The sequence below is a fragment of the Neovison vison genome, chromosome 14, assembly GCF_020171115.1.
Source record: "Neovison vison isolate M4711 chromosome 14, ASM_NN_V1, whole genome shotgun sequence".
NCBI classification, from domain to species: domain Eukaryota; kingdom Metazoa; phylum Chordata; class Mammalia; order Carnivora; family Mustelidae; genus Neogale; species Neogale vison.
The window spans coordinates 26,702,295-26,714,601 of NC_058104.1; the positions used below are offsets into that span (position 1 = coordinate 26,702,295).

The 12,307-nt window shown below is 44.9% G+C and overlaps 1 protein-coding gene across 4 annotated transcripts in view; it reads left to right on the forward strand.

The window, feature by feature from the left end:
• ERCC4 (ERCC excision repair 4, endonuclease catalytic subunit) overlaps nucleotides 1-12,307 on the forward strand; it is a 34,709-nt gene that overhangs the window by 14,930 nt on the left and 7,472 nt on the right. For all 4 annotated transcript variants that reach the window (XR_006382194.1, XR_006382195.1, XR_006382193.1 and 1 more), the window contains exons 8-10: nucleotides 1,363-1,960; nucleotides 4,239-4,331; nucleotides 10,968-11,080. Coding sequence is in view for 1 of the 4 variants with exons in the window: in XM_044232714.1 (XP_044088649.1) it covers nucleotides 1,363-1,960; nucleotides 4,239-4,331; nucleotides 10,968-11,080 (804 nt within the window). In the remaining 3 variants the exon portion in view is untranslated. The remainder of the gene's footprint in view (nucleotides 1-1,362; nucleotides 1,961-4,238; nucleotides 4,332-10,967; nucleotides 11,081-12,307) is intronic.

Consider the following 12,307-nt stretch of genomic DNA (forward strand, 5'->3'; position numbering starts at 1 on the left):
TTTGACAGAGAGAGATCACAAGTAGGCAGAGAGGCAGGCAGAGAGAGAGAGGAGGAAGCAGGCTCCCCGCTGAGCAGAGAGCCCGATGTGGGACTTGATCCCAGGACCCTGAGATCATGACCTGAGCCGAAGGCAGCGGCTTAACCCACTGAGCCACCCAGGCGCCCTCTTTCGTTTTTTTAGATTAATTTACTTATTAGAGAGGTAGAGCAGGGTGAGGGAGGAGGAGGGGGCCACAAATCTCAAATAGACAGCATGCTGTGTGCACAGGCCGACGTGAGGTCCAATCCCACGACCCTGAGACCGTGACCCGAGCTGAAATCCAGAGTGGGTCACAACCAGCTGAACCACCCAGGCGCCCCAGAGCCCATCTCCCTTTCAGCTAGCACACAATGACTGGAGATTCTCTCTATGTTCATGTTTATGTATACCTATATATGTGTAATGGTTTTAGCAATTTGATTGGAGAAAAATGTCCTTTTGAAATTTGGTGCTAGGTAAGCTCACTGTTTTTTTAAATGTTTTTTCTCTTTTGCCAATTTTTTTTTCCTTTGCCAATTTAGACTATGTTCACAATTTGTATTGGCTTTTTATATATTAAAGATACTGTCATTTATGATGGCTGTTTTGGAAATTTGGTTTTTTGTCTTTGCTTTCTTTTTTTTTTTTTTTTTAAGATTTTATTTATTATTTGGACAGAGAGAGACACAGTGAGAGAGGGAACACAAGCAGGGGTAGTGGGAGAGGGAGAAGCAGGCTTTCCCCTGAGCAGGGAGCCTGATGTGGGGCTCGATCCCAGGACTCTGGGATCATGACCTGAGCTGAAGGCAGATGCTGAAGGACTGAGCCACCCAGGCACCCCCTTGCTTGTCTTTAGCTTTCTTAATGCACAGTTGTTTAGATTATAGATATCAGTCTTTGAGATGTCTTCCATTGCTTTTAAGCAGAGAAACTCATCTCCATCCAGAGAGGTGGAGAATAGTCACCTTTTTTATGATTTAATATTTAACATTTGACTCTGTAATCCATTTGGAATTTATTTTGGTATATCAAATCCTCTGGAAAATTATTAATTAAAAAGAGCTTTTGTAAAGCCTCCATTATACCAGGGTACGCTTTCATAAGACTAAATGTTTCTGGCATCAACTTTACTCAAAAGATTTAACTAATCCTTTCAGAGAGGGAAAGCATTTGATAAGCATCTGAGACCCTTTTAAGCAAATTGTGAATGTTGTATCCTACCGCCAAGGGGTAAGATGTGTTTTCTTTGTGGGAAGGGAGGGAAGAGGCGAGGGGCCAGCCAGGGAGGGAACAGGGGGACACGTGAGGTCATAGTAACATAACACTGTTTCGTAATTTTAGGTCAAGTACTCATTTGTGCAAGCGATGACCGCACGTGTTCCCAGCTGAGAGAGTACATCACTATTGGAGCAGAGGCCTTCTTGCTGAGGCTGTACAGGAAAACCTTCGAGAAGGATAGCAAAGCCGAAGAAGTGTGGATGAAATTTCGACGTGAGGACAGCCCCAAGAGAATGGCGAAATCGAACAAAAGGCCTAAAGACCCCCAAAACAAACAGAGGGCTGCCACCAAAGAAAGGACTCTCAAAAAGAAAAGGCGAAGGTTAACCTTAACTCAGATGATGGGAAAGTCTGACGAACCGGAAGAGGAAGGGGATGTCAAGGAAGGCGGGCCTAGGGACACAGGCAGTAGCCCAGAGAGCTCCTTAGAAGAAATTAAGCACGAGGAATTTGACTTGAACTTGTCCTCTGACGCCGCATATGGACTCCTGAAAGACCCGCTCACCATCCTGCATCCGCTCCTGGGCTGTAGTGACCCCTACGCTCTGACAAGGGTGCTCCATGAAGTGGAGCCGAGATACGTGGTTCTGTACGACGCCGAGCTCACGTTCGTTCGCCAGCTCGAGATTTACAGGGCGAGCAGGCCTGGGAAGCCTCTGAGGCAAGTTCTAAAGAATATGAGCCGTTTCTTCTCTCTCTCTCTTTTTTTTTTGTATATACATACCTATATATGTATACGCATACACACACACACAGTTGACACATAGTAAATTAGTTTCAGGTTTAACAACATCATGATTCAACCATTCTGTATGCTACCGAATGCTTACCATGACAAGTGTATTACAATATTTTTGGTCACATTCCCTATGATGTTCTTTTCATCCCCGTGGCATATTTATAAGTTTGTACCTCTTCATCCCCTTCACCCATTTTGCCCCTTCTCCCCACCCCTACCCCTCTTTGACAACCATCGTCGTGTTTTCTGTTTGAGTCTGTTTTCTCTCTTATTGTTGTTTATTCTTTTTTTTTTTTTTTTTTAAAGATACCACATATAAGTGAAATCATATGGTATTTGTCAATCTCTGTCTGGCTTATCTCACTTAGCATACTACCCTCTCGGTCCACCCATGTCGCGGTGAATGGCAAGATTTCATTCTTTTTTTATGGCTCAGTAATACCCTATCGTACCGCTTCTTCTAAAGGTTTCAGTTTCATGGTTTGTTAGGCTTTACCACAGATGGCCTACCAGTTACACGTGGATTTTCTTTAACATTCTGTTATGACGTAGGTCATAACCATTTATGAATCCTTCTCGCTTCCTGATCAACCTGGGAAGTTGGCATAGGAAGGATGTCAGATGTAGTAAAACAATGAATTTAGGAAACTGTCTGTGTTCAGGTTACTTGCTGCTCTGTTGTTCAGTACTGTTTCCTTTCCGCATTGGTCCTAGCTTATGGGGTGCTGTATCTGACCAAGTCTGGGAAATGTATACTATCCTAACTTGTACCAAAAAGTACTGTAACTTTGACTCAGCTAAATGGCTTTGATCTTCTAAAATGTCATCCTTATAAATTTCAAGAAGTGACTTTAAATTACATTCACATAAAACACAAGTATTTGGGGGAATTATTGTACTAAGTTTTCTTGAGTTTCAAGAAATAGCAGATAAAAAATCTACAGAAATATCAGATGAGAAAATGATGCCTCTCAAAGAATATAGTGTTCTGGGCCTCCAATTATCTGAGGGAAATAAACAGCAAAATTAATATCCTGAACTCAGGCTGAACCAAAAACGGAGCCAAAAGAAACCTTGCTAGCAGCTTAACTAATGCACCCTTTCCAGAACAGAGATGAACAGAGCAGGTAGGTCAGAAATAACACAGGATGAAGAGATTAGATGAAGCTGGTCAAAGAATTATAGGCAATTATAGGTAAATTTTTCAGACTTTGCTACTGATCAGCTTTGTAGCTAGTTTGTGTGCTCCCAAGTTCTTGGTTGCCTAAGAATGGAATAATGTGATATTTGGAAACAAAATGGCGGAGTCGGAAGAGACCCAAGAGTTCAACTCCTCCCTCCGTCGGTGGGAAACTGAGGCCCAGGATTAACGAATGACTTACCCTTGACCACATAACACTTGTGGGGAAGAGCTGGGGGTGTCCGGACTCATTGTCCAATGGTTGTTTTTTTTTTCTCAGTCCATACTTCAAAGAAATATAACCTAGGAGCATGAAGTCCAGAAGAAAAGTCAAAGGCTAAAAAAGGAAAAACCTCTGATAGAAGGTGAGGAAGAGGGAGAGAAGAAGTGCTCAAGTCAGCCTCTGAGCAACAAATAAGCTAGAAAAGCAGTCCTCCCTAAGAGAAAATAATATATCAAATTATTTTCTCGAGCCCGATACCATCCGTGTGTCTTCTGCGTCTGTGTTTATATAACACGTGCCATGACTTGATTCTGTGAAGACATGGATAAAACAGAGCCGAGGAAGAAGATAAAGGTCATATAGATTTCATTTGTTTATTTCTCACTAACATGAACTTTCACAAGCTGCGTTTTATAACCGCTCTCCAACTCTGCAAATGATTGTTTGGCAGAGGTGTAAAGAAAAAATTGAAAAAAGAGAAGCCACTGAGATTTTGTGTTTTCTGATTTGTTTATAGTTCTGAGGCAAGAATTATTCTATCCCTCTCTTTATATTTCAGTGTTTACCTAAACTCTGTTCCTCCTTTCGGTGCAGGGGAAAAATGTGGTAATGAGCCTTTCACCAGGTGGGGTTTAGGCAGCTTAATTTTAGGTACGTGATTAATGGAGCCTTTTATTCTTGGTCAAATATTTATTATTTGAGCAGTTTAGATTGCTGATTTCCAATGCTATGCTCTTCCTTTCAGGGATTAAAAATTATGTTTTTACAGCCTAAGAGAGTTCTGTTTTAACCGGCAGGGTCTACTTTCTGATATATGGAGGTTCAACCGAGGAACAGCGCTATCTCACTGCCTTGCGGAAAGAAAAAGAAGCTTTTGAGAAACTCATAAGGTAATAGATAGAGCTGCTTCAGGATCTAGAGGGTCCTCTGGATGGGGGCATATACGGCTGCCCTGGGGAAGGATGGAGGGGGCATGAAGTTGGGAGCATCGCCTCCGGATAAACCTGTGGTCTGATTCATCCCAGGGTATGTGCACCTTTCTGGTCTCCTCCCTCTCTTTTCCACCATCTCCAGTCGCCTCTCGATGATTTAACAAGGTACTGGAAACATGGCGAGAGCTGCTTCTCTGCTCGCAAAGACGGGTGACATAAAACACCAAAAATACACCTCCACCACTGCTTTTCTGAGAAATATGTTCTTAGATCTCCCCCTCCCCACCGCCACACACGAGCTTTCTCCCTTCCATTGAAATTATGATTTATTTTCTCCTGGTAAAATTTCCATGGTCTGTGGGTGGGCGACCGCCTTCCCATTTGCTGGGAAATGCTTTTACAACACAGGCAGTTCAGATCACCAGCGGTAGAATCACTCTGGGAAGATATTTTTTTGAAGGTGTGATGTTTATCTAAAAGTACGTGTACTGTTTCTAGGATGAGTGTCTGGTAAGGTTCCAAATCTGAATAGAAATTGCTTTCCAGTGTGACATCAGGAAGGTGTTCTAAGTGACCTGGGCACGGACTAGACGGCCAGGTATTTGAGAAATCTGAGAACCTTGCACCAAGGAGGTGGCAGCTTGGCGAGGGAAGATGGGTCACATGGTCTGTAAGGGGCCTCAGAAGCCAGGGCAGGGGCAAGACAGGGCATCCTTGAGCTGAGCCATAGAATAGACTAGACCAGAGGAGATCATGGCTTGGACTGACCAATCTTCCAAGCCACAGACATTGGTAGAGCATCAGCGGCAGTGAGAGGGCAGAAATCATTTTTAGCGGCTGTCAGCAAGCTAGGGCTCTACACGGAATTTCAAAATGGACAACCTTCCTCCAGCCCTGACAGTGGGCTCTCAGCAACTACCTCGAATATCCCCGAAGCCTGGTTCAGCCAGGGCATGCATTCCCGAGAGCCTTCTGAGTCAGGGCCACTGGGTCCCTGCGGAGGGCTCAGCACAGTATATGACCAGGCCCCTGAGTACCTCTGAGTACCACAGGCTTGGGCCATGGATTCTTCTAGCTTCCAGTCAGTCCTTTCAGCCTATGAAAATGTTTTCTGTTAACCTGCTCTGTGGGCTGGTTTATATGGTATATGTGTGTATACATGGGGTTTTCTTGTGTTTTTTTTGTTGTTGTTGTTGTTTTAAGATTTTGTTGATTTATTAGCATGAGTAAAGGGGAAGGGCAGAGGGAGAGGGGAAAGCAGATGCTTAACCAATAGTTTAAAATACGTAAGATATTTCAGAAAATGTGATAACCAACCAGGTTAAACAGCTGGCCTCTCCTTGTCCAAAGCTTTTAGTGCTTCTCTATCTGCTAGACCCTTACTGCCCCAAGACTCAAAACAGTCACAGAGGTGTCCTGGGCATGCCCTGTGTCAATAAGGAGATGCTGTGGTCACAGTGGTGCCGGAGGTCCCTCCCTCCTCGAGCTCATCCTCTAGTGGAGAAGATGAACATTAGGTGGTGAAGAGTATTATGCTAACTAGACGTGTACAGAGTCTGGCTGCAAAGGTAAAGAACGGGGTGCACTAGCGCAGGTCCGACCTTGCCCGGGGTGAGAACCCAGGTGCCTTCCTGGAAGAAGCGGTAGGTATGCGATGCATCAACAGTGTGCATTAGGTGCTACCCTGACAGGGCGGGAAGGAGCTTCTGTGTGCGAAGGCTCCAGGGTCCCAGAGGCCCTGCTGATGATTCAGAACATGCCTGTCAAGGCAGTAAGACAGCACCAAAGCATCCTCGGTATGAAGTCTGTTTTTAGAGGCTCTCGCTGGCCTCCAGTGGAGGACTAGATGGGGCAGGGAAACGAGGCAGTGGTAGCCAAGATTAGATTGACAGGGAGAAGGGAACAGGCTGAAGAGAGATGTAGGAGATGGAATCAAAGAATTGGTACCGGGGCGCCTGGGTGGCTCAGTTGTTAAGCGTCTGCCTTCAGCTCAGGTCATGATCCCAGGGTCCTGGGATCAAGTCCCACATCTGGCTCCCTGCTCAGCAGAGAGTCTGCTTCTCCCTCTCCCTCTGCCTGCAGCTCCCCCTACTAGTGCTCTCTCTCGTTGTCAAATAAATAAATAAAATCTTAAAAAAAAAAAGAAAAAAAGAATAAGTGCTAGAGGGTATGGGTCAGTACCTCCTAACCAGCCATTTCCCCTTTACAAAACGTCCTCTGCCCAAGGCTTCACGGGTTAACCATCCCCAAGTTAATAGATGACCACATAGAGCTTCAGATTTTAATGTACTTTTATCTCTGGCCTGGCTTAATTCCCCAGCTGTCAGTGGTGACCGTCTACTTATTATAAGGTAGATCTTCCCATATTCCACAGCAATCAGATCGTTCCACCATTCAGAATCTTCAGATATTTACTTTCCCAGGAAAGGTGGGGAATTTGAGAAGTGTTTGTTTCAAAAAGGAAAATATCTGTGAGGTGCGATGCTGAAAGAGCGTTCGCACCGAGCCTGCATGTAGAAATTTGACGTGAGAATAAGACAAGGTGCTTTTGCCAGGACCTCCACGGGTGATGTCGTCAGCATGAAAGCAGCGCTACTATTGAAAATGCCCCAAAAGGAATGAATCTGGCAGACTGGCAGTGGAGCGATGGCTTGTCTGGGCCAGATCAGTCAATTACAGATGTTGAGAGAGAGAGAAATGAAACTCCTAAGTATGGATAATAAAATGCTCCCTAGGTAGAAAAATTGGCTGTAACATTCTGATATACATAGCTTTAGAGAGGTCACTGCTTTTCAAAGGCAGGGGTAAGGTTCTTTGGAATTTTAGTTAGAAAACATGCTCACCAGGGCACCTATCTGGCTCGGTCGGTGAAGCACATGACTCTTTTTTTTTCTTTTTTAAATTTTTTATTTTTTATAAACATATAATATATTTTTATCCCCAGGGGTACAGGTCTGTGAATCGCCAGGTTTACACACTTCACAGCACTCACCATAGCACATACCCTCCCCAATGTCCATAACCCCACCCCCCTTCTCCCAACCCCTTTCCCCCCAGCAACCCTCAATTTGTTTTGTGAGATTAAGAGTCACTTATGGTTTGTCTCCCTCCCGATCCCATCTTGTTTCATTCATTCTTCTCCTACCCCCTTAACCCCCCATGTTGCATCTCCACTTCCTCATATCAGGGAGATCGTAAGATAGTTGTCTTTCTCCGCTTGACTTATTTCGCTAAGCATGATACCCTCTAGTTTCATCCACGTCGTCGCAAATGGCAAGATTTCATTTCTTTTGATGGCTGCATAGTATTCCATTGTGTATATATGCCACATCTTCTTTATCCCTTCATCTGTTGATGGACATCTAGGTTCTTTCCATAGTTTGGCTATTGTAGACATTGCTTCTATTAACATTCGGGTGCACATGCCCCTTCAGATCACTACATTTGTATCTTTAGGGTAAATACCCAGTAGTGCTATTGCTGGGTCATAGGGTAGTTCTATTTTCAACATTTTGAGGAACCTTCATGCTGTTTTCCAGAGTGGTTGCACCAGCTTGCATTCCCACCAACAGTGTAGAAGGGTTCCCCTTTCTCCACATCCTCGCCAGCATCTGTCATTTCCTGACTTGTTAATTTTAGCCATTCTGACTAGTGTGAGGTGGTATCTCATTGTGGTTTTGATTTGTATTTCCCTGATGCCGAGTGATGTGGAGCACTTTTTCATGTGTCTGTTGGCCATCTGGATGTCTTCTTTGCAGAAATGTCTGTTCATGTCTTCTGCCCATTTCTTGACTGGATTATTTGTTCTTTGGGTGTTGAGTTTGCTAAGTTCTTTATAGATTTTGGACACTGGCCCTTTATCTGATATGTTGTTTGCAAATATCTTCTCCCATTCTGTCAGTTGTCTTTTGGTTTTGTCAACTGTTTCCTTTGCTGTGCAAAAGCTTTTGATCTTGATAAAATCCCAATAGTTCATTTTTGCCCTTGCTTCTCTTGCCTTTGGCGATGTTCCTAGGAAGATGTTGCTGCGGCTGAGGTTGAAGAGGTTGCTGCCTGTGTTCTCCTCAAGGATTTTGATGGATTCCTTTCTCACATTGAGGTCCTTCACCCATTTTGAGTCTGTTTTCGTGGCACATGACTCTTGATCTCGGGGTTGTGAGTTCAAGCCCCATGTTGGGTGTAGAGATTCCTTAAGGAATAAAAAATAAAATAAAATAAAGAAAAAGGTGATCCCAAAATCAGTTAGCATGAGGGCCAGAATCTGTTCCCTTTAAAGGCAGACTTCTAGTTCAGCGCCTCCTTCCTATGTTACCGTGTTGTACAAGCAATTCAGATATCATTGAAGATGGTGAAGCAAAAATCAGAAAGCTCTGTACTGTAGATTAAGTAGAAATAGGATTGCATTGATAATTATTTTGTGTCTGTCACACGGAGCGACTTGGGTAATTATGCTAAAGGTCGAAAGCAAAGAACTGAATATTTATTATGATGGCAAGTTTCTGTTACATTAATTTGAGTTACCAGTTTAGGAGACTTACTATGTTCTCCACAATCCAGGCTTCACTTCAGGAATTTACTATTTCCTGCATTCAATTTGCAGTTAAGTTATAACATTTCACAGTACACTAGCTGCTTTTACGTAACAATATGAATTGAAACCGTTGTGAAATCATCTCAAAGCAAATCTTTTTCAGCATTGTCACGGATAATTAGGGAATAAGGTTACCACGTTATTAGAAAAGTACAGTTTTAATAACAGCAAACATTTTATAATGTCTATTATGTGCCAGGCACTGTCCTGAGTACCTTCCACAGCAGGTAATCCTAACATGCCTCTTTTGAGGTAGGTTTTATTATTATGCCCATTTTACAGATGAAATTGAGGCACAGAGCCATTAAACTGCTTGTCCAAGGCTCATGGCCCATCAGTGGTTTCAGAACCACAGACTAGAGACTCATACTCTAACCCACTAGGCTGTACAGCCACTCAACAGACTACAAATTAATCAGAAAATTGGGATGTCCCCATGTGTGATATGTAGCTTAGCAAGTAAAGTAAATGGAAACAGAGAAAAAGGATCCCCAATATTAATCCCAATGTCAAAGAAAAAGAAATGAAGGAGCAATAATTTTTCAATAGCTTTCCCTTTGTCCTCAACTTGAGTCTACTAGATGTCACAGAGCAGTAACAAGTGGCTTTCAGGGCCACGGCCATTGCAAAGACTATTCCAGCAGGCCACACTTGACACTGGTACTGAGAATCATGAGGGAAAGACCTGGAACTGTGCCCGCCCCCCTTGCGTGAACTGTGCCCGCCCCCCTTGCGTGAACTGTTTACAAAATGCTGGGCTAATAATAACTTTGTGTTTGTATATTGTTTCAAGGAGTATAGAATTTAAAGTGGTAATTTCTGTTCCCCAGCGGTATCTTGGAGTGGTACCCTGTTCTAAAACATCATTTATCCAGAGTTGTTGGAAAATCGGTGTCTCCGGTTTTATTTCCTTTCACTGGAAAACCTTTGCTGTTTTAGCCCTTCCTGAAATGATTAGTGAGTATGAAGGACCCATTTCCCTTCTGCTTCACGGTACCTAGGGCTCTGTTCCTGCCGTTGGTCCTACCTTTGTTTCTGCCCGCTCGTGCTCCCCCAACTCCGTTTCCTGCCTGGTGAGGGGAGAGAGCCAGCCTCATACATCCTTTGTCTCCCTCCTAGACCGCTGGCTGGTTCACGGATTGATGGTAACATACTTCTGGGTTTGAAATATAAGACCGTGGCAAGCCTGGCCTCCTCTCTTTGGCTCTCGAGCATATCGTCAGGACTGATGTAGTCCCTATGACGAATCTGAGTTACGGTTGTGGGGTCCTGTCAGCCTACCAGGTGTGAGCTGCGAGCTTCCTAGAAGGCAGGAATTACCGCATAACCATATGTCGATCAGAGCACCCAACCTAGCAGGTGGGAACACTCCAGAAGGGTTTTTACAACCAATGCAGGAGCAAGGGAATTCATGCTGCTCTATTGCCTAACCGGAGATGTTGATTTTTTTGTTTGTTTGTTTAAATCCCTGTTGGGAAATTTGTATGACTGAAGTTTCCCTTTAAAACTAAAACCATTTCTTGGGGCCTCTCACCTGGAGTTTTTTTAAATCGAAGTTCCGTCACCTGCCCTGTGATTTTCTTGATCATTGATTTCTAACCATCCCTATCTACGATTTACTCTGAAAGTATCGGAATGTAAATGATTTAAATTATTCTTAATGCTCAATAACACGTTAACGTGTTTTTATAAAAAGCCCCAATCTCTTGGTGGCATTTTTTTTACCCACTTATTTCATGTCCCAAAGTGCTTAAAGGACACAGAGGATGGAAAAGAACAGCAGCTCTTCCGCTCTGGAAGATGGTAGTAGCGCCCAACCACGGACTTCTTTCTGCTTCCTTTACTGGTTGCTCATCTGTGTAGTTTTATTGTACTTATTTATCTAACAGATTTCTCATCTTGACACTCCTGTGGCCGTGTTCTAAGTTACCATCTGTAAAAGATTAAAATCTAGAAATTTTGAAATTTCGTTCAAAAAAGGTTGAAACTATTTTCCGCCCCAGGGAGAAGGCCAGCATGGTGGTCCCTGAAGGGAGGGAAGGTAGAGACGAAGCAAATCTGGACCTGGTAAGAGGCCCCGCGGCTGCAGGTGCTGCCGTGGACACCCGTAAAGCAGGTGAGTCCCGCCCTGGGCCATGTGCTCCGGCGCCCGCCATGGAGGCTGTCGGGGTTCTAGAGCTTTCCCGCAGAAGCATGCTTTTTCTCAACGACCTTGTAAAAAATGGGTGCCGGCTCCCATACCCAGGGTCAGCACTGCCTTTCCCTAACCACGTGTCCCTCCCAGAGCTGTAGAATAAAGGGGTTGTGTTGTAGGCACCCCAGCCTCAAAACCAGCCACATTCCGGCACTGCTCATAAACGTGGTCGGCTGGATGAGAGCAGGACGTACTTTCGCAGAGAAACTTTGATAAGCGCCCATTAGGTTCTCATTTTGACCCGAAGGAATGGGCTTAGCTCAGACAGACATTGCTGGAACGCCTCCCCACGTCTCTCCTCGCCCCCGTGTGTTGCTTCTTGGCACTTCCCCAGGTCCCAGGTGCGTGACACCGTCTGAACCATGGCGTGCCAGCAAGACGTGCTGAATGCCAGTTGCAGTGTAACCCAGATATAACCCCCTCCCCGCTCCCCGAATCCTCGTTTCCGCATGGCAAGCAGCTGCTGTCAGCCACGCGGCCTGAGAAACGCAATACGACCGAGTTGACTTAGCCTTTGCGGCGGGGGGGCCCGGTTAGAGCCACGGGCCTCCCAAATCCAGTATGTCCAGGAATGACCACAGAGGCTTGTTAAAGGTGTGGATCCAAAGGCCTCACTCCATGCATCTGAAATGGGGTCGGCAGCTCAGGGCCTTCTGATGGGAATGCGCCTGGACTGTGCTTTGGGAAACGTGGCCTCAGAGCATCGAGGTCTGTCTTGAAGATTCTCACAAAGTCAGATAGGTTGGTGACACTTCATGCAGAATACAGAACGAGTGAAGGAAGCTAGACTTGACCATGCAGGTGCCACACAGAAAGCTATTTACGGAAGTTTGTCCTTCTGAGTTCAGGCTTTCCCGGCCCTGTAGTCACGTCTTGCGGCTGCTGTAACCACTTAACTGCACACTCGGTGGCTTGAAACAACATATATTTCTTATCTTACAATTATTAAAATTCCAAAGTCCAAATGGGTTTCACTGGGCTAAAACCGAGGTGTGAGCGGGGCTGTGCTCCTCCTAGAGGCTCTAGGGAAGGCTCCGTCTCCCTGCCGTTCCCAGTTCCTAGAGGCACCTGCACTCCTGGGCTCCTGGCCCCATCCTCCTTCAGAGCCGGCGGCTCTGACTCTGCCCTTCCCGCTTCTCTCTCACTTTT